Source organism: Hyperoodon ampullatus, assembly GCF_949752795.1.
Source record: "Hyperoodon ampullatus genome assembly, chromosome: 3".
Lineage (NCBI taxonomy): Eukaryota > Metazoa > Chordata > Mammalia > Artiodactyla > Ziphiidae > Hyperoodon > Hyperoodon ampullatus.
Window position 1 is genome coordinate 64,136,073 of NC_136916.1, and position 25,279 is coordinate 64,161,351.

The 25,279-nt window shown below is 51.3% G+C and overlaps 1 protein-coding gene across 1 annotated transcript; it reads left to right on the top strand.

Annotated features, from left to right (window-relative positions):
• Positions 1-5,928: 5,928 nt before the first annotated feature.
• PPCDC (phosphopantothenoylcysteine decarboxylase) lies at positions 5,929-23,965 on the top strand (the record flags this gene model as incomplete). Its single annotated transcript, XM_079699968.1, has 5 exons — positions 5,929-6,114; positions 18,372-18,467; positions 19,351-19,479; positions 23,322-23,490; positions 23,880-23,965. The coding sequence occupies 5 exons, from the start codon at positions 5,929-5,931 to the stop codon at positions 23,963-23,965; spliced, it is 666 nt and encodes a 221-aa protein (XP_079556094.1).
• Between the last annotated feature and the right edge of the window lie 1,314 nt (positions 23,966-25,279).

Here is a 25,279-nt window from a genome sequence, read left to right on the forward strand (position 1 = left end):
GTAGAGCACAGAGGGCCCCCCCTCAGTTCTCATTGAAGGAGACTGGCAGCTGATTGAGGACCCTGGGGCCTGTGGATGCTGGAGAATGAAGAAGGCAGGGAGGTGTATCCAACGTGCTTTCCTCTGCTGCTTTCCCTTTGCCAATGCTGTGTCCTCCACTTGGAGGGCCGTTCTGGCACTTTTTATTTAAGCTCCTGGTCATCCTTCAAGATTCACCTTGAGTGACTCCGTCTCTGAGAGGGCTTCTCTGCCTCTGATTGTTACTTAGGACCCTCTCCTTCCTCATGGACCTTATTCTGTAATTTTTTGTGTCCCTCTTTGTCTCAAGAGCAGGGAAGAGTCTGATTTAGCTCTGTATCCTGTGCACTTAAGACATACAAGGGGCTTCCCTGGTGGCGCAGTGGTTGAGAGTCCGCCTGCCGGTGCAGGGGACGCGGGTTCGTGCCCCGGTCTGGGAAGATCCCACATGCCGCGGAGCGGCTGGGCCCGTGAGCCATGGCCGCTGAGCCTGCGCGTCTGGAGCCTGTGCTCCGCAACGGGAGAGGCCACAACAGTGAGAGGCCCCCGTAACGCAAAAAAAAAAAAAAAAAAACAAAAAAAACCATACAAGAGGCTCAGTAAATGTTAAGTATTAAGTGCTGCAGTGATGAGCAGTGTGGGATGGGGCTGGGGCTGGGGCGGTGGTAAGTAGGTCAGACAATCTGGGCCAGGCCCAGATGAGCACAGGAAATACCAAGAACTTGGGAGCTGGTGTTCCCGACAGGACTCCCTGGAATGGACTACAGTTCCCAGAAGGCTGAGAAGTGGACTGCAACTCCCAGAAGCCTGCGCAGTCGCGGAGGCTGCCGGCGACTGTGGTAGCGTTGCGTGCCAGTCAGAATCTGCGGGAGGGGCGATCGAGGTATCGCGATATTTGGGGGCTGCTCCGAGACGCGCCTGACGCGGGTGAGGAGTCTGGGGGGCCCTCTGGAGGCTGGTTTCTCGCGGTGGGGCAGGAGGGAGGCTGGAAAAGCTTCATTCGCGATTTTGGGTCTGTGTGTGTGTGTGTGTGTGTGTGTGTGTGTGTGAGAGAGAGAGAGTGTGTGTGTGTCCTCTCCCTCCTATCGGTGCCCGAGAAGCTTTGCTTGCCGCTGCGGGTCTGCGGCTGTGTGTGTGTGTGTGTGTGTAGGGCCTGTGGAACCTGTGGGGCCGGAGCGCTATGGACCCCTTCCCGTCTCCATCCTGAAGTGGGGCATTTATATATCTATATACACGCTCCCATCCCGGCTTTGTGCTGCTCTGCAATTAACCAGTACCATTTAATCTACTTTAAAAGGTGGTCCTATCGGTTACCCACACTTAACCTTTTGCCTTAAAGAAACAGAAACAAAATCCATGAGCCTGCCTCCAGAGAGGAATGGGGATGGCCCAAAGTACAAACTGTATTTTACAAGTTGGTAAAATAGAAAAAGTAAAGCCCTGGGATATTGCAGTTGTACCCTGGCTCCACCTAAAAGTGCCGAACGGCATTGAAAATGAAAGTGAGGCCAAATTTTGTCAGAGAAAAACTTCGTGCTGTACTTTGAAGTATTGGAGGCCTGTGCCAGGTAATAGGCAGGGGAGATTCCCAAGCTGGGGAAGTGGTGGGTATCTTGGGGCAGGAGTTTTCCACATCTCTCCCAGTGACTGAGAGGTGGCAGTTCTCAGTCACTCCCTCACTAGTAGTCACCGCGTGTGAATGTAATATATATGTATATATCCCCAACATGTGGCCTTGAGGAGGGGTGCCTAATGGGATTCCAGGAGTAGCAGACTCTGGAAGCATGCCTGCTTCTGGTTTGAGAGAAAAGCAGTCTTTTTGTTTGTTTGTTTTTTGTTTTTAATTTTCTTGGCCGCACTGGCAGCACATGGGATCTTAGCTCCCAAGCCAGGGATAGAACCTGAGCCCCTTGCACTCGAAGCTCGGCGTCTTAACCACTGGTGTCTTAACCACTGGCCCGCCAGAGACGTCCTGAGAGAAGAGCAGTCTTAGCAGAATGTCAAGACCTTGAGCTCTCCCTGAAGAGTTCCTTGCCTTTCCTTGGAGGAAGGGGTTTAAAGTGCCCCTGTGGCCACGTGACTCCTTTTAATGACTGGGTTTGGGGGAAGAGTACCACTATGGGGAACTATAGGCGTTTCATTATTACTGGGGCAGAGTTGTATTGACCGGTGGGAGATGAGGCCAGAACAGACTCTTGGGGCTAGTAGTAGGAACTTTGACGTCAGGCTAAAGGATTCAAGCTCATAATGGATCCTGGATCCCTGCCCACCCACCCAAGTTTGGTTCTGCTTTTTCCTAGGCCCCAGTCCCTCATCATTCCTGTGCTGTGCTGGGCTCATACCCCATCTGGCTTTTTTTTTAGCCCTGGTCCTGCCCTGGCTGCACACTTGCCCATAATTGTGACTGGCAAGTATTCCTGAAACTTTTACTTAACTCTGTCCTAATTAAACTCATCAGAGAAGGAGACTTACACATCACAAGTCTGCCACAACTGAGGCTCTTTACTCTGTCTGGCTTTGTCTTTCTAAAGGACAGAGAAACTGTCATTTTTCTGGCTGTGACTGTATGCATGTGTCTACCTGCATGGCTGGTGCCCTGGGTGCTTGAGGCTCAGTAATCACAGCCTTCAGCCCTATAACCTCTCTGCCTGCCAACTCTTTCTGCTGCTCAAGAATTCCTATGAGTAGAGCAGAGCTCAGGAAAATGAGGTGCTGTCTACAGCTACCTTGGCTGTGCAAATAGATGGTTCTAACAGGGACTGGGTAGAGTAATAGACTTACTGGTTTGGGATTTGATCTTTTTTTGAGAGTAAACATAAAGAACTGCTGGGACTTCCCTGGAGGTGCAGTGGATATGGCTCCGTGCTCCCAATGCAGGGGCCCCAGGTTTGATCCCTGGTCAGGGAACTAGACCCCACATGCATGCCACAACTAAGAGTTCACTTGCCACAACTAAGGAGCCCACGTGCTGCAATTAAGGAGCCTGCCTGCTGCAACTAAGACCGAGTGCAACCAAATAAATATTTTTTTAAAAAAGGGACTTCCCTGGTGGTCCAGTGGCTAAGACTCCCTGGTCAGGGAACTAAGTTCCCATATGCCACGTGGCATGGCCAAAAAAAAAAAAGAATTAAATTAAAAGTAAATAAATAAATACATGTTAAAAAAAAAAAAAAGAAGGAACTCCTGCCAGCTGTCACCCTACATGGGACTGTCAGATTGAACTGATTTGACCTTGCTTTCAGATGTTGGTTAAATTTTCCACTTTCTGATCCTCAAGTACATATCCCCTACCCCCACCCCCCTTCTAGAAAGGTAGGCTTTGGTCCTTAACAAAGATCGCTCAGAAGGCTAAGTAGTAAATCTTGGGCTGTACCACCTGCTATGGGGAAGCAGCTGAAGTCACCAGCATGGATTCCTGCCCCAAGTTTAACTGACTGCTTTCAGTAACCTATTCCCTAGGAATGATATCAATTTGATTTGGAGGAGGTTTTATTTATTTATTTTTTGTATTTTTATTTATTTATTTATTTATTTTTGCAGTACGCGGGCCTCTCACTGTTGTGGCCTCTCCCGTTGTGGAGCACAGGCTCCAGATGCACAGGCTCAGCGGCCATGGCTCACAGGCCTAGCCGCTCTGCGGCATGTGGGATCTTCCCAGACCGGGGCATGAACCCGTGTCCCCTGCATCGGCAGGCAGACTCTCAACCACTGCGCCACCAGGGAAGCCCTGATTTGGAGGAGGTTTTATTTTTATTTTTTTAATTTTTAAATTTTGGGGTGTTTTTTTTTTTGTTGCACCACGCAGCTTGTGGGATCTTAGTTCCCTGACCAGGGGTTGAACCTGGGCGCTCGGCAGTGAGGGGGCCAAGTCCTAACTACTGGACGACTGGGGAGTTCCCTGGAGGAGGTTTTAAATTCAGCTTCTGGTTTTGCAGGAATCTCCATGTCCTTGCACCGGTTGGCTGGGGTAGGACAGGGTCAAGGTTTGGGATTTGGCAGGCGGGTTTCCCTGGAGAGTCCAGAATGTGCCTCTATCACCTACTGTGGGTGCTCACTAGCACACTGATTAGTTCTGGGAAGCTGGCTGATAGGCCCTCTAGACCTTGTCAGTTGCTAACAGGGCACTCCAGGCCCTAGAGTAGACTCAGTTCTGCTCTGGGCAAGCATGGCCCCTGGCTGAGGCCCTGACGTAGAGTAGAGGTTGAGATCGCTACTCAAATGGAATGGAACTTTGGGGGAAGTTCTGTTCTAGGGAACTGGCCTGTGCTTAACGCCTGTTGAGAAGGGTCTGGGCCCCTCAGAGACCCTTCCAGGTAGAAGTGGAGTAATAGACCCAAACATGATCCTCAGCTCATGTGGTTATGTGCCTGAGTCTTGAAGGCAAAAAATGGACAAAGAGGCCCTAAGGAGCCAAGGGGCCTGTGGAGTGAAGAGGGAGCCCTTATGGGTGTGCAGCCACATAGATAGCCATTGGGTGACTCACTGGACTTCCTCTTCGGGGTCTGCCTTGGTCTCCCTTCCCCTTGTTGGTTCTACCCTTTTTGAGTACATCTCCCAGGTCAGGAGCACAACCATGGACAGGGCCCAGGGCTCCTGATTCATAGGCCAGGCTTCTGTTCTCTGCCCCACTCTGCTTCAGAGGGTACAGTTTATTACTCATTCAGGACCTACTACAGGCCCGATACCTGTCTGGCAGCTGGTGTTTAGACCAGGTCGCACATTCAGGGAGCTTGCTGGGGGTGTTGGTGGTCGTGGGAAAGTGGAGAGGGAAAGGCAAGGAAACTGATGTACAGATTGAATCAGTGATCACCAAAAAGGTGCATCCCAGAGAAGGACCCATCTCAAGTGATTTCAGGTGTGACTCTTGTCTTCTCAGTTCATGCACAGATTCCCTAGAGGCGGCGGCTGTCTCTTCCACAATTTCTTTGCCGGTGCTAGATGTAGTTGGTCCTTGATAATTGTTGCTGATGGAGTATGTTTTGCTGGCGCAGTCTGCCAGAATGTAGGTTTTGATGTGTTCATCAGCCATATTATGAACACTCACTTCTAGCAACATCTGAGGGCCAGAGGAAGAAACCAAGCAGCTGGTCTCATGGAGTGGCCTTTATCCTTTTTATGCTTGTCTCTTCTCGGCCTTGGATTTGTAGGGTGGTGCCTGATCCACAGGGAGGGACAGAGAGGCAAATCTCTCAGCTCCCTGGAGCACCCAAACTCCTTTGTTGCATAGGGTTCTACCCCACAGGCATCCCTGGAACCTACCCTGACCTGCCACTCTCTTCAGCCAGCCTAGCCCACTGCAGTGGCTCCTTTGTCTGCCCCCTCCAGTCTCTTCACCACCAAGGCCCCCTCCACACTTCTCACCAGCACCGTCTTTCTAAAATGAAAACGCACCATAGCCCTCACTGTTCTTGACATTTAGTCCTTGACCTGACTTTGCAGCCTTACCTCCTGCCCGCCCCACTGGCCCCCCACCTTCCATCACGCTTTAGCCTCACTGCTAAGCTGCTTTCTGTTCCCCAGACCTGCCACCCTCCTTCAGGCCTCTTCACCTCTGCAAGATTGCTCCTTCTTGCAAAGTTATTTCCTTGTTTCTCTGAAAAACTTCCTCGTCCTGCAGGACTCAACCTGAATGTTATTTTTTTTGGTCTCTGACTTACTCAGACAGTAACTTGTAGGCAGCCCAGCCTCATGGCACTGGCCGCATTACATTGTGACTGACCCACGTTGGGTGAGGGTGTCTGACCTTCTTATCACACTGTATGCTCCCAGAAGCTGGGACTGTTGACCCCTAAGGAACCCTAGCATCTGGCCCAGGGTCTAATACAGGGTGCTCAATACATTTTGGTTGAATGTATGAATGAAGCAGGCACCCCCATTTTGCTTTTAGATCCTAAATCCTGGCAGAGCTTTATGAATCCCAGTTCTGGCAGGCTCCCAGGACTCGAAGCCACCAGACCGCACATGGAACCCAGGGCCACGTGTTCAGCTGCTGCACCCTTGGTGGAGAGACAGTTCCGTGTTCTTGTGGGTGTCACTGGGAGTGTTGCTGCCCTGAAGTTGCCTCTTCTGGTGTCAAGGCTTTTGGACATTCCTGGCGTGAGTATGCTTACTAGACAGCCTCGGGCATTAGAGGGCTGATGCTCTGGGGCCAGCCTGTTTTTGTGCAGTGCACAGGGTTTTCTTTTTCTTAATCATGGTGTTTGTGGAAGTCCTCTGTGTGCATTGGTATGTGGGGGACGCGGAGACAGAGACCAGTGTGACAGTATAACCAGGAGCTAGATTAGGTAGTAGACAGAGAGTGAGAGGAGACTGCAAAAGGAACGCTGTGGTGAATGGAGGTTTTGGGTTCCCAAACATTTGCTTTGAATTCCATGAAGTCCTAGCATGAGAGAAGAGCTGGCTGGAGAAGTGTGGCAAGTTCTCAGCGCCCCCTGGCTGCCTTGGGCTCCCTGCCTCTGCTTTCACTCCATCCTGGACATTGTGGCTCTGTCCTCCCTCCTTGTTAGACACCATGGGTGTCCTGTCAGTCCAAATGCACTGGAACCTTAGGGGCTCCCCGCTGCCCGCAGCTCTGGTTTCAAACTCTGCTCCTTCAGGTGTTCAGAGATGCCCAGGGGCCACCACAGTGTGTTGGAGGTGGGGGGCTTAGCCCCCTGCCTTTGGTCAGATCACCTCAACTTTGATCAGTTTTATATGTAGGGGTTCTGGGGCATATTCTTTTGCAGGAAAAGTTCAAGGCTTTAAAAAATGTGAAAGCCAGCTGGTGATAACCCCACTTCTTCGTCTGGTAACCTAGGCCCTTCACTGGTCTGCCACTCTCTAGCTACCCCACGCTCCACCCTGATGGCCTTTGCTTTGGCCCAACCCCTTCCAGGCTGTGCCGCCCTGCCTACTTTTCCCTGCCTTTTCAAATTCTCCACAAACACTTCATGTAAAAGCCTTCCTGGCCTGCCTCAGCCCATGTGGTTTTGCTCCCTTCCTTTTAAAACTCATTTGATGTATTAAAGAAAAACTAGAAGTTACTAAGAGGAAACATCAGGGGTAAGGGAGATTTTAGCAAAACTGTCCTGACCGGATTCTTGCTGAAGGCAGCCCAGGATGATCTGGGGGCTGTTGGGGGATGAGGAGCCTGATGAGATATCCAGGCTGATCAGATATCGAGTGTAGGGGATTCTGGCTAAACCAACGTAGCAGGAATCTTGCTCTGGAGGATGAAACCCAAAGACGGGCCTAGTTGAAAAAGTGGCTCAAAGGAGCCTGACTAAAGTTTGGTTAAGAAGAGAATGTTGACCAAGCTGTGGAACCATAGGTTATCTTTGACACTGCCTGTGTTGTCAGACACTAGTTTTCTAGAGTGTTAAGCCGTTGAGGCCCAGGCTGTGCTTTTTTCCTTGCTTGTATCTGCATAGCACCTAACTCAGGGTGGCGCAGGCGGGTGTACCCTAAGTGTCCAGCAGGGAGCAGTGCTCACTTGCAGATGACTATGTCAGGAGTCACAGGCAAGGGCGGGAAAGCGGCTTTTTTTTTTTTTTTTTTTTTTAACTTTCCACAAACTTATACCCAGAAAGTCACCCCCTCACCCCACCCTCCAGGCAGCCAGGGATGCCAGTCAGGCCAGAAGAGGGAAGGGAGGAGAGTGTTGTGGCTGCTCTGAGGCTGGGCACTGGTGCTTTGGGGCAGTAACCCCTTCGGCCTGCCCCCTCCTCATGTGCCCAGAACCGTTGGTAGGAGCTGGCCAGCTAGAGCCTTGAGGGCGGGAGGCCTGCAAGCGTTGCTGCAGCAACAGCCTCTGCCACCGCCCTCTGGGGAGGGAGGGAGCCATGCAGTTCCCTTTTCCCATAGCCCCAGAGCAAGTGAATTTCCGGACTTGGGGTGGGTGGGGGCAGGGAGTCCTATCCCAGGAAACAGATGAGCAACCTCAGGGCAGAGGGAAATGGCAGCTCCACCGCTTCCTGCCATCCCACACAGCCAGCATTTATGCGGGTGTGAGGAAGGGTTGCCTGAAGCAGGGAGGCTCTCCAGCCTACCCTAGGACTTTTAGTCCAGCCTCTGTGGGGGACAGGCCACGTGTGGAATGGGACTTGGCCCTCCGTCTCTGGCTGGAGTTGAAGCTGAAGGTCAGGCAGCCAGAAGGGCAGTGACAAGGAGAGAGGACTCCCTGACTTAGCCTCTAGGAGCCTGCCTTTCTCATTTTAAAATAAAGATGATGGCTGCCACCCATCCCCTCTGGAATGTTTGCAAGGCTGGGGGAGGGGGACACAGATGAAACTGCCATCTTGTGCCCACGGCTAGGCGCAGCTCCTGGCACACGGAAGCGCTTAACACTGTTTGTTTCCTGTCCATCCCCCTCTCCTTTTCCCTTGTTGTCGTGTCCTTTGGGGCAGCCACACGTGGTGTGGGGTGTTGGGGTTGGTGAGACGGCCCATGTGGGAAGAGCCGTGGAGCCACCGTCCATCCGCTTATGTGGAGGGGCCCGCATCCCTCTCATCCTGTGGGTAGACAGCTCTCCAGAGAGCCTGGATTTGCTCAGTGGAGTCCTTGTGAGGTGTTGGTAACCAAAAGGGGATCCCTGCTTGCCTTGTGTTGGCCCCCGGGGGGGGGGTGGCCTTTCCCCTGGCTCTTCCCCACACTCCCTGATTGTACTGATCTCCCCGGTGCCCCCCTTCTGGATCACCTCCAGGAGTAGTCTTTGTCCCTTGGAGCAGTCCTTCTCAGCTCTTTGCCTAAGTCATGGACTCACATGCTTGAGGCTTTGCTGAGCTCCCTTAGGGATCCCTAGATTTTGACTAGCAAACGAGCAGCTGGGATATGGGCGGCAGGGAGCTGGATGATTCTACGGACCTGGCTCAGGATTACTCCTGATCCACCAGTGTGTTCAGGCTTCCCAGGAGGACCATTGACCTGGAGCCAGACCAAGGAGACTATGGGGGAGTGATAGGGAGGGGTAGATTTGGTTTTCTGCCTCACTCACCAGCAGTTGGAGAGAGTGGCCACCAGCAAAGAAGCCTTGGAGGCTTTGTGTGAGGTGGGAGGAGTTGGACAGTGGGGGCCAGCCCTCCCTCAAAAGAGGCGTTGCACATAGAGGATTTCTCACGCTGGGACTCTGGGCAAGTCAGGTCTTTTTTATGGCCTCGGTTTTCTTATCCCTGCAATAAAGTGGGGGCCAGGTACCCAAATGATACATCTCCAAGGCCTCTTCTGGCATGAGTGGTAGAAGATTCTAGATGTGAGGACAAAAAGGACTAGGACCAAAGGCAGCCTGAGAGAAGGTCCTGGGGTGTAGGAGCTGTGGCTGTTTTGCAGTTCTGTGATCGTCATGTAATTGAGTGGCACTTACATCTGAGCAGTTAGCTTAGTCAGTTTCTGCCCTTTGGTTGGTACCCTCCTCACTATGGAGGAGAAAACAGAACACCTCTCTAGCTTTTGCTGGGTAGGTGTCAGCAGGGCTGAGAGCCAGAAGAGGATTTCTAAAAGTGGAAAAAATCTCCCACCCAGGGAGTTGGCAGGCCTTGGCCTTAGAAAAGACTGTTGCCAGAATGCCTGTCGGGACATTCAGGACTGTTAAGGGTGCAGGAAGAGGGCCCTGCTCGTACGCAGAATGAAGTAAATTCTGCTTTTCTGGAGGACTGTTGTGGCAATATCTAGAGAAAGCAAAAATGGTCACAGCCCTTGCTTCACCCATAGGATTGAACCCTATAGGGCAGGAGTCCCCAGCTCCCGGGCCACGGACCAATACCGGGCCGCACAGCAGGAGGTGAGCGGCAGGCGACTGAGCAAAGCTTCATCTGTCTGCCTCTCCCCATCACTCGAATTACAGCCTGAGCCATCCCTCTCGCCCCCCACCCCACCCCCCGCCCCGGACCAGTGAAAAAATTGTCTTCCATGAAACCAGTCCCTGGTGCCAAAAAAGGTTGGGGACCGCTGCTATAGGGTACAAAAGTTCACCAAATGTACAAGCATGTTCATTTTAGCACTGTTTATAATTTTAAAAGAAAACTGAAACAAACAAAATATCCAGCAATAGAGCTGTGGTGCAGTTGTGGTTCAGCCTCTTGATGGATTCGGAGGCAGCAGTTCAGAAGAATGGGTGGATCTTGTGTGCTGATATAGGACAGTCCTCAAGATATAAGTGAAATGAGCAAGGTGCTGAAGTTAGTAAAGTGTGGCCCACAGGCCAAATTCTTGTCTGTTTTTGTATGGCCTGCGAACCATGCATATGTAAACTACTTACATTTTTAAATGGTTGAAAAAAATCAAAAGAAGATTATTTTGTGCCATATAAAATTATATAAAATTCAGGTTTCAGTGTCTGTAACATTTTATTGGAGCACATCCACACCCATTCATTTAAGTATTGCCTATGGCTACAGTCTTGCTACTACAGAGTAGAGTAGTTGTGACAAAGCCTAAAATAGTATCTGGCCCTTTATAGAAAAGGTTTGCCAACTGCTGGCATATAGTATGATTCCTTTTGTGTGTTCACATATCAAAGTTACTGCCTGTGGTCTTCCCCCTGGAGGTGGTTACCCTTGTGGAGAGATGGGGGCAGGAAGGGAGACTTGCATTTTGTGTCATTCTGTTCAATTTTGATTTTCTAACCTCTTTGTGTACTTATTTTGTTTTATTTTTAATTTTTTAATTTATTTTTAAATAAATTTATTTATTTATTTTTGGCTGCATTGGGTCTTCGTTGCTGTGCACGGGCTTTCTCTAGTTGTGGCGAGCGAGGGCTACTCTTCTTTGCGGTGTGCGGGCTTCTCACTGCGGTGGCTTCTCTTGTTGTGGAGCATGGGCTCTAGGCGCACGGGCTTCAGTAGTTGTGGCACACGGGCCTAGTTGCTCTGTGGCATGTGGGATCTTCCCGGACCAGGGATCGAACCCATGTCCCCTTTACTGGCAGGTGGATTCTTAACCACTGAGTCACCAGGGAGGTCCCCTTATTTTATTTTATTTTATTTTATTTTTTAAAGTCAGTGGGGCTTTTAGTAGGGATATCATGGAATGTTCTTTGTAATTTTATCCTTTTTTTTTTTTTTTTTTTTTTAAATAATGCTCACTGAGGAAAGGAGAGCAGGAGAAACATGGCCTGGTTTGAGGTTTTTCTTTCTTTCCAGGCAGGGGCCACCTGCCTGCTCTGTGCTCCTGCTGTGGAAACTAGTCTACTCAGCAGTAGCACTCTGAGGCATTTTTCTGGACCTGCGCTGGCTTGGCTAGCCCCATCCTTCCCTGGCCTGCTCCCCCAGGGAGTGACCTCTGCAGGCCACTGGTTGGAGGCAGCCAGCCCTGGGCCGAGGGCTCTTGCACCCAGGGTCCTTCCCTGCTACTCCAGAATAGTGTCCCTATGGAGAGCCTCTGCAGTCTGCTTCTCTAGTTTAATTCTTTAGAAATTTGTCTAGTTGGGGAGGGATTGGCAGCTATGCCCTGCTTGAATGGCAGGATGGGCCATGCGACTAGAATACCAGCTCCCCCAGGAGGCCGGTTTGGAGGCAGAGGAGAGAACGGCAGAGCCTGGTGGGAAAGGACAAGGGTCACAAGAGGGCTGGGAGGCGCAGCAAGCTGGAGGGGCCCCTGGAGGCCCTGTGGTCCAGATGGCTCATGGCTCCGGAGGAGAAACCAGGCCAGAGAGGAAGAATTTGCCAGAGATTCCCCCAGCCAGTGGGCTGGCAGAACTGGGGCTCAAGGCCAGTTTCCTGACTACCATCAGCAAGTGGACTTGAGCTCAGATTATGGGCATTCTCTACTCCACCTAAACACGGCCATGAGGCTGAGAATCCCCAGGCGGTTGTGGACTCCTGCCTGGTCTGTCTTGCTTTATAGTCAGGGGTCATATATACCTCACCCACTTGTTAGACAGACACACTGAGCCCTTACCAGCTCTGGCTCCCATGTGTGTAGTAGGCTCAGTAAATATTTGTCAAGTGGAGACATCATTGTGAGACATTGGGACACCCACTCAGCCAACTGGAACTCCCTCGGGGATTTGTTAAGGAAGCCACCTCCTCCACAGCTTCCCCCCACCCCAACCCCATGTGCTGATGGCACCCAGAGTCCTTTTTTCTAGAGTATGCCTGCCACCCCCATGCTCAGGGTCATGCCAGCTTCTTGGCTGGCCCCCAGGCCCCGGGCACTACCAGTGTCAACACTGGGAGGCCCAATGTTGGGGTCTTCTGCTGTGTGTTTAAGCCCAGAGGACTAAGCCACTAAAACTCTGGGTTCCTTGCCTTGTGCCAGGTTAAGTCATAGCTGGTGTTTCCTCTTTAGAGTCCTCATCAGTCTCCTGTGGAACCGTTATCACGTGCCCTACTAGAAACACCTGCTCTTTTCTAGCCACTGAGCTGGGGGTTCCAGCTGGGGCTCTTCTTTACTTGTATATGCCAGAGCTATGCTATCTAACACGGTAACCACTAGCCACATTCAAATTTAAATTATTAAAATTAAATAAAACCAAAAGTTCAGTTCCTTTGTCACACCAACCACACCTCAAGTGCTCAATATCAACATGTGGCTAGAGGCTGCCATACTGGACAGCACAGGTGTGACATGTTTCCTTCACTGCAGAGAGTTCTATTGGATGATTCTGTAGAGTAGTGGTTCTCAACTGGGGCAGTTTTGCCTCCTAGGGAACACTGGACAATGTCATTTTGGTTGTCATACTTGAGGAGAGGGTGCTACTGGCTCATGGTTGTAATGGATAGAGGCCAGAGATGAGGTTGGAGGTGGACATTCAAGCCATGGGATTTATCTCATCCTGTGGCTGTGAAAGTGCTTCTCCACAGATCCCTTTGATATCTGCCCCAGAAGCAGCCTGGGCCAGACCAGGGGTCTAAAAGTAAAAATGGAAGTATTGCCCCAAATTCTGTTTTCCATTTCCCCTTCCTGACTCCCCAGGAGCCCCAGATGGGATTGCTGATGTATTTTCAACAGAGAAAGGTACACCAGACTTGCCAACTGGTTTCAGGAAGAAATCTCTATAAATGCTAAGCAAAATGCAGGCAGCTTATATAATAGGGTCTGGCCAAGCCTTGGTCACATCACACAGAAGTTCAGGTTAAAAATATTAAGACATAAAAACTGTTGGCCGGGGTCTCGCTGGGGGGCCAAGCACAGAGCTGCCTTTCAGGAACTCTGATGTGTGTGAGAGATTGTTTTAATGTCCAGCCCCGCTTCTACGATGACCCAGGAGGGTGTAAGAGAAAGCCAGGGAGGGTTCCTGTCCTCAGGAGTTTTCTGCTCTGCCAAGACTCCTTAGCATTTGCTGAGGGAAAGGTCAGGGTGAATGAGTGACTAGTCCAAGTTATTTAGTATCTCAGAAGGTAACACAACAACATGCCTTCTTTTTTTTAATGTGTGCCAACCCAGGGCCGAGCTCTTGGCTCCCAGGACCTTTTTACAGAGTGAATGAAAATGAAAGAACAAAGCCCACAGCACTGAAGAATCAGATCAAGTGACATACTTCTAAAACCAGAAAAACTAGCCTGGGCCTGCCAGACAACACTGGGGTCAGAGTCACTGCCAAGGAGAGGTGGCTGCTTGATAGGGGTCAAGGGAGGGACTTTGGGAAGAACACGCTCATTACATACTCTTCACATTACTCTTTAGGAAAGACATTGACCCCAAGAAGCTCCCTAACAATGACAGTGTAACCTGGGAGGGTAGCCAGAGACGGATAGATTGAGAGACTAGGGGAAGAGCTTAAGGGGAAGATCTCAAGCTGCAGCTATGGACCAGGGTGGGAGGCCTACTTGGACCCCTGGTTGGAATTCCCCAGGAGCCAGGGGGAGACTGTGAGGGGGATGTAGAGGGAAGGAAAGGGTAGAGCTGAGAGGGAGGAGGGAGCCCCTGAACAGGGCCATCACCAAACTGGGAATGTTTCTGAAGGCTGGCCCTAGGCACAATCCTCACTTTGAGAACTGGCAGGCCGTTGGGGAGTTGGGGAGAGTAGGGGAACTCGATCTTCAGGAAGCAGCTTTCCAAATTTCAGAATAAAGAGAGGATGAACTGGGGTGATCTTAAGTGGCAAATTGTTCAGGATGGTCAGGAAGCTCTTAGAAATGAAAGAGAGTAGTCCTCTTAAGGAAAAGCAGGCAGTGACCAGAAACTGATATGGCTACCTGGGAAGCCATCTGTTGAAGGAGACTGGAAAGCAGTTAAATGGAAAGGAGGACGTATAACCAAAGATAAAGGTAGAATATGGTCCAGAGGTCACCAGAGTGAGCTGAAGCTTGCAGTGAAACTGAGTGACCAAGAGGGCTGTTAACATATATTTAGAAAAAGAGCAATGGAACAATGCCTGGTCCTGGAGGCCAATGGTATAACATTAGTGGGGGGACAGAAAGAAATGGCAGGGACTCTTGAGTCCACTTTGCTTTCATTTTTTTTCTTTTCAGTTTGAAAAAGTACCAATGGTGGTAGAAGAGACTTGAACCCAAGTTGGGTGATTCAACTCCTGAACTTGGCAAGTTCTGTCCTGGGGTGCTGAGGTTGCGGTTGGTGACCTACAGGATGTGTGGGAAATAGCAGAGGGGCTAGAGGCTGGAGATGACCAATGTCCATTTATCAAAAAGGCGGAAGAGGTAGGCTCCACAAATTAGAAAAACCTTGTGAGCCCTTAGAAAAGCACTTAGAAAATGGTTGTTACTGGGGTTTGATTGGGCTCACTGGGGACAAGCCATATCAATTTTATTTTATTTTATTTTGGATATTAGACAAAATATTTTTGGATTTGGTGAGGACTTTGATGGAATCTTAGGACATCCCCCTGGACCACCTGGTAATGTTATCAGCATGTTTATAATCAGGGAAAGATCCTACTTGGAAGGGGTTCATTCTTGATTCTTTCCCACCCCAGCCCTGTGGACCTTGGCGAAGGGCTCTGCTCTTGACCTTGTCCTTTTCATCATTTGGATTTGTGTCTTGGGGCTACTGATGGTGGTACTGGCTGAGAACAGGCCAGGAGGAACAGGATTGAGATTTTTGGAGCTCTTTACATAGACTGAGCAAACACTGGGCCAACTCTGGAAAGGTGGAATTCACCAGGGAAATGTGAGGGACTACATTTGGGAAAGTAACAAATGCAAGTACAGTTTGGGGCTTGTGGTTTAGTAGCAACATGGGTGAAAAGAACTTGTGAGGTTTTGCTGATTGCAAACCCCATATACTTCAGTAGGAGGATGTGGCTTCCAGGAGAGCTGATGTGGGCTCAGGCTCCATTGACTTACACTCAGTGGATGCCAGGGACGTGAGACTTCAGGTTCCCTGAGCCTAACAGGTTGCCACCTTCTCAGAGCTCTGTAGGCAGAAGAGATGGCTCCTACCTCTGAGTTCTTCAGTTTGGGGAAATTTCATTTTATTTCTTTTGTAATTTTCACCCTTCTATTTTTCTGTTCTCCCTTTCAGGAACTCATTGTTAGTCAGATTTTGGACCTCTTGAGTTGGTCTTCTGATTTCATCTTTTTTTTGGGGGGGGTGCTGTGCCATGCGGCATGTGGGATCTTAGTTCCCCAACCGGGGATCAAACCCTCGCCCCCTTCAGTGGAAGCGTGGAGTCTTAACCACTGGACCACCTCATCTTTTTTAATAGTATTATCCATCTCTTTATCTTTCTCTTCTACTTTTTGGAAAATTTCTTCTAAACTTATATTGAATTTTTTATTTGACTATTTGTAATTTTAATTTCCAAGAGTTCCTTTTTGTTCCCTGAATGTTCATTAAAAAAAAAAGATCTGATCCTGTCTGATCTAATCTGATCTGTTAATGCTTCCTTCCACTTCCATATCTTAACTGCTGGGTTTTTGTTTATGTTTTTGTCCTCTTCTCTTTGTTCTGGTGATTCATATCTTTTAAAAAAATCCTTTAAAAAAATCCCTTTACTTTTATTTCAGTGGGCTTTTGAGAGGGAGTAGAGTTTAATCCACTTTATTTAACTGAAAGTTTATTCTTTTATTTAAGCTTTATATATCTTTTTGTCTTAAATGTGTCTTTTCAGACACATTTTGATGTGATTGATGGATTTTAAAACATCCAGTATGAGAGTCTGAATTTTGATCAGGGAGTTTAGCCAATTATATAATTACTATAATTGCTATTCTATTAGGACTTACTTCTTCCATCTTATTTAATGCTTTCCACTTATCATGTGTTCTCTCTGCTTTTTTTTTTTTCCTTTCCCTATCCCTTTATTGTGTAGATTGAATTTTCTTCTGCTGGTTCGAAAGTTATATATTATTCTTCTTGTGGTTAGTTCTAACTTACTATGCCCCACACCTTATGTCATTACTGTCTTGTGTCTTAAGAGTCTCAGCACCATCCTGCCTTTCTCTGCTCTCCCTACCTGGCTGGTCCTGTGACATCTTCAAGGGCTGGGTTCCATGGAGGGACAGCAGCTCTGTTCATTTGCCATCTTGTTCAGAACTGGACCAGGCTCGTTCAGGGCTATCCTAGAAGGGACTCCCTTGCTCAGCAGGAGTTTGGTTTAAATGACCATTAAAAAGGTCCCTCAGGTTTTATGCAAGTTTGGGGGATGGTAGGTTCCAAGGGAGAGTGAGCGGGAGAATGGACAAATCTGAGAGCTCTTCAGCAGAGCTGGGAGCACCAGACCTTCTGAAGTTCTGCAGTCTGCCTCTCTGAGATTTCTACTCCCTGGTTCTAGCTTTACTCCTAGGTACTGTGCAGAACAGTGTCTGACAACCCACAAAAGGCAGCAAACAAATGAGGAGAGGGAGCCTGGTGAGATGATAGGGAGGGACAGGGACTAGGTTGAAATGGCGTGGGCACGGCCCATCCAAAGAGGCAGCCCCACCAAGTCCTACCAAGTCATTTTCAAGCAGGAATGTGGGCCCAGCAGTGCCAGAGCACTCAGTTTTTTGGGTTTTTTAAATAAATTTACTTATCTTATTTATTTTTGGTTGAGTTGGGCCTTTGTTGCTGCGCGTGGGCCTTCTCTGGTTGTGGCAAGCAGGCTTCTCATTGCAGTGGCTTCTCCTGTTGCGGAGCACGGGCTCTAGGTGCACCGGCTTCAGTAGTTGTGGCTCTCAGGCTCAGTAGTTGTGGCTCACAGGCTCTAGAGCGCAGGCTTAGTAGTTGTGGCTCACGGGCTTAGTTGCTCCGCGGCATGTGGGATCTTCCCGGACCAGGGCTCGAACCTGTGTCCCCTGCATTGGCAGGCAGATTCCCAACCAATGCGCCACCAGGGAAGTCCCACTCAGTTTTTTAAAAGGAGCCAGGAAATTGGATTTTCTATGTGAAATCTCCCAATTTGTATATTTTGGCTTAAAAATGTTTATAACCCGGGGCTTGCCTTGTGGTCCAGTGGCTAAGACTCTGTGCTTCCACTGCAGGGGGTGCAGGTTCGATCCCTGATCGGGGAGCTAAGGTACCACATGTTGCGTGGCGCAGCAAAAAAAAAAAAAAAAGTTTGTAACCCTATGCAGGCCAAATAGCACATCTAGCCCAGACACTGCCACCCATGACCCTTGCTCTGGTTAGTTGATGATTCTGTCCTTGTCACCCTTGACTTTTTTCCCTCCTGGATAAATGTCCCACAAAGATGTGATTTCCTACACCCCTCCCCTCCCAGCCACCTCTTCTGGGCCCCTTTAATCTGCATGCTTGTTAGTCTGACATCTCGTTTTACCAGTGATGGGAACTGGTCTAGTGCTGTTCACCCTATCATGTGCTATTTCTGTTCTGTTAAGCACCTTAACCATCCCTCTTGTTTGCATTTTTAACTTATCTGCTGAATGAGTAGTGTGAAGGTAAATATCACTCTTGCCCCATGAGTGTAGGGCACACAGGTTTGCTTTTCCTGGAGCCTGTCTGCAGCCAGAGCCCACGAAGCCTTGTTCCTAGAAGTACGGCAAGGGACTCTGCCTGCTTTCTCGCTGGGCCATGGCTGCAGACACCACATGCAGGACCCCAGCTCCCCAGTGCCTTGCCTGCAGAGGGCAGATCTGCAGTGTGGCCCAGAGCTCAGGACCTGTGAGCCTCCTTGGGGTGGCCCCTCCTGCCTGCCATGGCCTGCGTGGCCCTCTTGCCCTAATTTCCCTTCCTGTCTGTCTCTGCCTGAGCGGCAGAAGCCTGCAGCTTTATATACGCTGGGCAGTTGGTGACTCATTCCTCGGCAGCCCCTCAGATAGGGAAGTGAAACGGCTGCACCTGGTGAGGCCTGACCTTTGGGTGACAGCGGAAGTAGCTATGCAAACATGGGGCTCGCTGCCTCAGAGGGAGAAGTCCTCTCCACAGCCAGGCTGTGAGGAAAGCTCTTGCTGGCCTGGCCCCGTGTGGCCTCCAGGCCAGTGGCTCTGGTAATTTTCTCTTTCCTTCTCCACCCCCACTCCACTTTTTCTTGGTGACAGCTGGAAGTAGCAGTGGTCACAACTGAGCGAGCCAAACATTTCTACAGTCCCCAGGATGTTCCTGTCACCCTCTACAGCGACGCTGATGAATGGGAGGTCAGTGCTGGGGGACCCAGGGCTGAGTTCCATCGTGTTTGTACCAATAGGACAGGACCGTCCTCCCTGCAGCCTATGGTTCTGGTGGCTGGAGCAGACAGGCCAGGCTCAAGTCAGCGGTCAGGGCTCTCTGGGCAGAGGCGATGAGGAAAACATCTGTCTAGCTCTGGCCTGCAGGAGGCCCACAGTCTCCTCCCACCTCAGACAGACCTCAGCTTTGGCCCTGTGCCTGAGGTTGAGTGTCCTTGTATTTATCTGGGCTGATGAAACCACAGAGGAGCTCTGTTCCCACCACCCTTGTCCACGCGGCTCCCAGCGTCGGGGCTGTGGAGAGCGCCTCACTTCCCACGGCTGCCGGGCTCTGCTTTTGCTCTCCTGCAGAGGGGCGGGCACTGGCCGATTCACTAGACATCGAGTGTGGGCCTCACAGGGGTGCCCTGCCAGGCATTTTTAAACATTCTCAGCCTAGAACATTTCTGGCTGGCCCGTCTTCCCCACCCCGCCCCCTCCATTTCTCACCGCCCAGAGCCTTTCCACTGGCTTGGACAACCCAAGCATCCGCCTCAAGCAGACAGGCCAGGAGTTCCCTGCCAGATGTCAGTTCTCTTGAAAACCAAACCATAAAGGGAATAGCTCAGAGAGACAAGGGGCGTTTGTTTCCTCAGGCCTGGTTTCTCTCAGGCTGTTGGCTCCACAGCCAATGTTCACCAGCTTAGCTGCAAGAAGGGTGGCAGTGAACTTGGGCAGGGGTCGCTCAGGTGGTCTCCCTTGGGTTCCTGACTTAGTGTACCTGGTCTGTGTTGGCCCTCACCCCACCTGCCACTCCTCCCTCCACCCTGAGAGAATGGCCGTCCCGGTGACCCCACTTCCTTCCTTCTGCCAGATGTGGAAGTGCCGATCCGACCCAGTTCTCCACATTGACCTGCGGAGGTGGGCAGACCTCATGCTGGTAGCTCCTCTCGATGCCAACACGATGGGAAAGGTGGCCAGTGGCATCTGTGACAACTTGCTTGTGAGTGACTCCCTGGGCCCTCCTGCCTCCCTGGGCCTCACTCCCAGTTTGCTGAGCTGCAGACTGCTTCTCTTCTCACCTTGGAATCCCTTTATGGTGGGCCTGTTTGCTCAGAACACAGTCCCCTGGACAACCCTCCACCTGGCCTCACCTGTGCTCCAGCAAGTGGGTAGAAGGCCTGGTCCTGATGGGTTGACTCGACTTGCGGGTGCCCTCTGAGGGTGTCCACCTCTCACCTGCCCCTCGATGCTCAGCTCCTCTTTGTCCATAGTTCATGGGCTGCCCTCAACATGCTCTTCTGCTGGTCTCCCTGCCCAGCCCCGTTGCCTGCCCACCTTAGCTCTGCCTTCCCACCAGAACCTGGATATCCACATGGGTAATCGGATAAGAGCGTTTACTTCCACATGGATCTCTTAGGCACACTTATCTCTCCTGTAGCTTTAGCCACAAAGCTGAGATGTGGTTTTCCTGTATATTATAGAAAGCTTAAAGGGGAAGAAAGGAGAAAGGATGAGAGGCCCAAGGTGGAGGAGAGGAAGAGAAGTCCAGCTGTACAGAGTGGGGATTGTCTTAGGCCTGAGGGACCTCCAGGGAGCTGTTGTCCTTAAAGAGCCTTTGTTTACATGATCATCCTGGGAAGACTGGGTGTGATCCCCCTCCCTCTCCCTTATCATCCCTCTTCCCTCATCCATTGAGCTTTAACTTGCCATGTGTCAGGCCCTGTGTGAAGGGACACGGAGGACACAGGGAGCTGACAGTCTGGAAGGAGAGGGTTTTTAGAGTATGCTCTGGTGTGTGGTACAGTCAGTCCTTTGACAATGGCGTCACCACCTTGCACAGTACTGGGCATGTAGTAGGCATTCAGGAAATGCTTAATGTATGTATGAGGCAATCAGTAATTTTACTTTGGCTAACAGCCAAAGTCAATGAAGTGACTAATGAAGCTGGGTCAAGGTTTTGGGGGTTAGATAGGAGGTTAGTCTCCTCATATGTTTGTTGATTGGTGCTTAAGGTACTTCTCGAAGAAGCTGCTAGTGATTTAAGCATCATTTGAAATAGAGCACGGGTGATCAGAAGAAGAGCAACACAGATTGTGTGGCAGGAGCAGGGGTGGGGGAGTGCAGAGGAGGGCAGGCCTAGGAGCAGTGTTATCAAGAAGGCTTCCTGGTGGGACTAGTGCCTGGCTGGCAGGACGGCGGAGCAGGTCAGGCTCCTGGCCACTTTCATCTACGTGCGTCAGCATTGTGTGTAACCGGCACCATCTCACCAAATCTCCAGGCTTCCCACTGGTCGGTCAGTAGCTAGCTGATGTGACAAAGCACGCTGACCTCTAGGAGCTAAGCCCCGGCCCAGGCCGGTTCTCTGAGGGCTCCTTCCTTACTCCCGAAAGCTCTGCTTCCCTCTTTTCTTCAAAGTTGCCACCACTCCCTGAAATCTTTGGGGTTCCCTCCTACTGAGTTGGCTGAGCAATGGAATATGTTCCCAGGACCAGCCCTGAGGCCCTTTGCCTCAAAGGTTTCCCTAGAAGGTGCAAGTATTTCAAAGAACTGCAGGGGCTTCCCTGGTGGCGCAGTGGTTGAGAGTCCGCCTGCGGATGCCGGGGACGCGGGTTCATGCCCCGGTCCGGGAAGATCCCACATGCTGCGGAGCGGCTAGGCCCTTGAGCCATGGCCGCTGAGCCTGCGCCTCCGGAGCCTGTGCTCTGCAACGGGAGAGGCCACACCAGTGAGAGGCCCGCATACCGCAACAAAAAAAAAAAAAAAAGAAAAAAACTGCAAATCTTACACTGCTGTCATCATGGTCTGTGGCTCTGTGCTCTCTCAAAAGATGTTTTTTCCTTATATTCCCCAAAAGAAGCTTGCCCTACTTCCTCCCTCCTTCAGATTGTCTCCCTTTCCAGTGTCCAGAACTTGGGGTGCCATTAGAGCTGTGCGCTAGGTATGAACCTGTGTTCCCAGTCTCAGGGCCCTTGGCCTGGGTGATGTGCATCTCTGTCTGCTCTCTGGCCCACTCAGGCTCTAGCCCTTCTTTGTGCTAAATAACCAAGCAGATCCAGAAAGAGGAGGTGACTTCCCTGGGTCACCAGTATAGCTGGCAGCTGGTCTCCTGACCCGGATCCAAGCCTTCTCTCCACCCAAGCGGATTCCCAAGGGCAGAGCCTGAGGTGCTGCACACAACATTGGCCAAACAGAAGTGACTGTGGGAACTGATGCCTCCTTTCAGCCCTCCTGCTGCTGGAAGGTTTGGAGGAGCTGTGGTTTGTCCAGGAAGCGCTGAGTTTTGAGATGAGGTGGGAAAAGCTAGAGAGGTGTGGGACATGGAGGTGTTGAGTTTCTGCTCTGGTTGGTGTGCTTTTCTTTGAGGTCGTTGAGAACCCCAGCCCTGCCGACACCCACCCCACACGCAGTCAAGGGACTCTTCTAGGTATGCTCATGACTTCTGCAGAAGCAGCAGGTGGCACAGGGCCAAGAGGAAGTGTGGACTGAAACTGTCCACTCATAGCCAGGTTGCCTCATTGTGAGGACTTGGTGGGAAACAAACGCTGTGTCTGGGATGACGCAAGCCCCCAGATCCTGAGGCTGTGTGCTGACCAACTTCCTTCCTGTCCCCAGGAGAGGGCAGGGGCACTGAGGAGGGCAGGCATTTTCCCTGGCCTGTTCGTGGCATTGTTCTCTGGACTCCCCCTCTTTTTGCAGACAGGCTCCACTTCAGGGAAGGGGTGTGCCAGCCGCTGTCTCCCTGAGGGGCCCACAGCCCAGGCAGAGGCACCTGAAGCAGTCAGAGCCCAGGGGAGCACACTCCTGCAGGCCCCAGAGCTTATTTCTCCCCGAGGCAGCCCCTGGCCCAGGGAGCCTATGCCTGTAATAATAACAGGAGCTACTATTTCTGGAGCCTGTACTTTGTGCCAGGCCTTGTGCAAACAGCTTTATAAGTATTCTCACCCTCTGCCCTCAAGACCACCCAGTGAGAGGGCTTTTGCAGAGAGGAAGCTGATACTCCCAGCATGAAAGAACTTGTTCAAGTTCTCATCGCTAGTAACAGCAGATAGCACAGCAAGATTTGAACCCAGGTCCATGTGATTGCAAAGCTCACAGCGCTAAAGACTCTGAGCTGGTCTGTCCCTTTCATAGCTGCTCTGGTATGTGACTTGGTGGGATGGCCTGGACATCGGGAGGTAGTGAGTTTGCACGATGCAGTGGAGGATGGCATGGGCGGTGTGCAAAGCCTTGCCCTGGATCATTGTCTGGTGTGTCCTTGGGTAATGGTTCACCTCTGGGAAGTACAGCTTCCCCTCCGTGAAATGGGACAGCAACTTCGTTACAGGGCCGCAGTGAGGGTTCATGAGATAACACATGGGAGAGGGTTTTGTCATGTGGAAGATGTTGTTTTCATGGCCAAGCTTTAGTTGGCCTCAAATAGAGCTGGTGTCAGGATAGATGAGCCCACCTGCTGGGCAGTCTGGTCCTTAGCTTTGTAGGAACCGCAGGCCTGCCCCCTGCTTCCCAGGGTTGCTTCAGTCTGTGAGGTGTGGCTGACTGTGAGAAAGACAGAGGCTTGGGCAGAGGGAGCCCTTTCTGCACAGAAAGGAAGGTCTGCTTGGAGGTGGCTAGGCCATTGCTAACATTGGTAGAGCACCTCCTGTGTGTAGGGCCCTGTGACAGAGCCTATGGGGAGGTGAGAGAGACCAGGAGACACAGCCCCACCCCTAAAGTATATGATACAGCTCCTTTCAGACAGTGGCTCTCAGTCATCCCAAGTCCTCAGCTGGCGGTGGGTAGGATTTGGGAAGGCCGGGGTGGGGTGGCAGGCAGAGCAGCAGGCACCCCCCACCTTTTTCACAGACGTGTGTCATCCGGGCCTGGGACCGCAGCAAGCCCCTGCTCTTCTGCCCGGCGATGAACACCGCCATGTGGGAGCACCCCATCACCGAGCAGCAGGTGGGCCAGCTCAAGGCCTTCGGCTATGTCGAGATACCCTGTGTGGCCAAGAAGCTGGTCTGTGGAGACCAAGGTGGGTGTCTGGCCAGGCTCACGGCTCATTCCCACAGCCTGGGCCGCGACAGGGCTCAGCTTCAGATCCCAGCCTGTTGTGACCTCCAGCTCAGCTTGCTCATCTGGGAAATGGAAATGGTAATTCCTGTCTCTCAGAGTTGTTAGGTAAACTGCCTGGTATCCTCCCTGGCATGCAGCCCATACAGTTCAAGATGGCTGCTGTAACTATTCCTGGGGCCTGTCCTGGGGGTGTCTCAGAAGGGACTTGCTGGGTCTGGCTCAGGCCTGGTCCTGGCCTTCTCAGGCACTGGGCTCTGGGTGGGACACTCGGGGAGCAGTGGGTGAGGGTGGGTGGGGGATGGTCCCCTGCTTCAGTCTGCAGGGTGATAGCCGAACTCTGCTCCCTAGGTCTGGGGGCCATGGCTGAGGTGGGCACCATTGTGGACAAAGTGAAAGAAGTCCTCTCCCAGCACGGTGGCTTCCAGCAGAATTGAACCCGGGAATTTCTGTCACGCATGTCCCTCTGAACTCAGGTGTTTTCAGGCCAAGTCAGTGAAGAAGGTGGACTTTGGCAAAATATGGTGAAGACTTCTGCATTTGCTGAGTAGTGGTCTGGCCTGGGCCTGCTCGGGAGCCTCCCCAGGAGCCTGACCTGCCCCAGGTTAAACTAGACCAAAGGCCCAGGTCCCAACTTCTTTCAACCAAGAGACACCCACTTTCTGGAGTTCCTCCCCACCTTTCCCTGGAATGGGCACAGCAAGCCAGGGGAGCAAGCTGCTGTATTGTTCCTGTGCTTTGGGAAGGGGACTTAGGAATGACCGAGAAACCTTGATCCAACGTTGTGCCCAGGAACTGCTTTTAGAAAGAGCCACAGCTGGAGATCCCCAGGCCTTTGGAGCTTCAGCTTCTTGGTGGGGTGCAAGGAAGACTGCGAGTTGGCAAGGCCCTGAGATTTCCCACAGAACGTGCTGTGAGATCGGGGTTACTGAGAATAAAGAAAAGTGACTCTTTGGGAGACTCTGTCCTTCCTTTAGGGCCTCTCTGTGGTCTTAGAGATCCGGGGCCGGGGAAGGGTCTAGGCTGGCAACTGACTGACTCTCCTTAGTTCCCATATCGTATGGCAGGTAAGGGCAAAGGGTTCAGAAGCCAGACAGTCCATAGTTCAAGTCCCAGCTCTGCCGCATACTAGCAGTGGGACTAGGGCTCAGGGCTCAGCCTTTCTGACCCTCATTTTCCTCGTGGAGTTGTTGAGAGGATTAAATGAGATAATGTGTGCAAAATGCCTACCCTACTACCTCTCACATAGTAAATGTCAAATAAAATGAAAGTTAAAGCTAGATATGTATTCATACCAGTGAGCTTTTCTAATGTTTACTGAAATAGACTGTCTCATTTTGGGAAAAATAAAATCCCTGACCCTAAGCTGACATGCACTTTATACAAGTGACAGCCAGACAGCCAGCAAGGTTGGAACCTGACCGGCAACCCAGGCCCCTTGCTTCCTGGTGTCATCCTCATCAGCTTTTCTGTGCCTGAGATGGGGTCCTCGGTGTCTGTACCTCCCCCTGCCCCCACAGTGGCACACATGGATGGAGGAAGTAGACCCCAGAGAGACACATGTTCTGCCCTAGAAACCCTCTGCTACCCTGCCTTTGACCTACTGCTGTTTGATGGCTCCTGTGGGTTGGTACTTGTTTGACTGTTTGGAGCTGAGGTTGGGGCTGCCTTCCTGCCCTCTTGCCTTCCAGGCCGGGGTGAGTGGGTACCCCTTGCATGCCCTCGGACCACTGGGGGATAGAGGCGCCTTA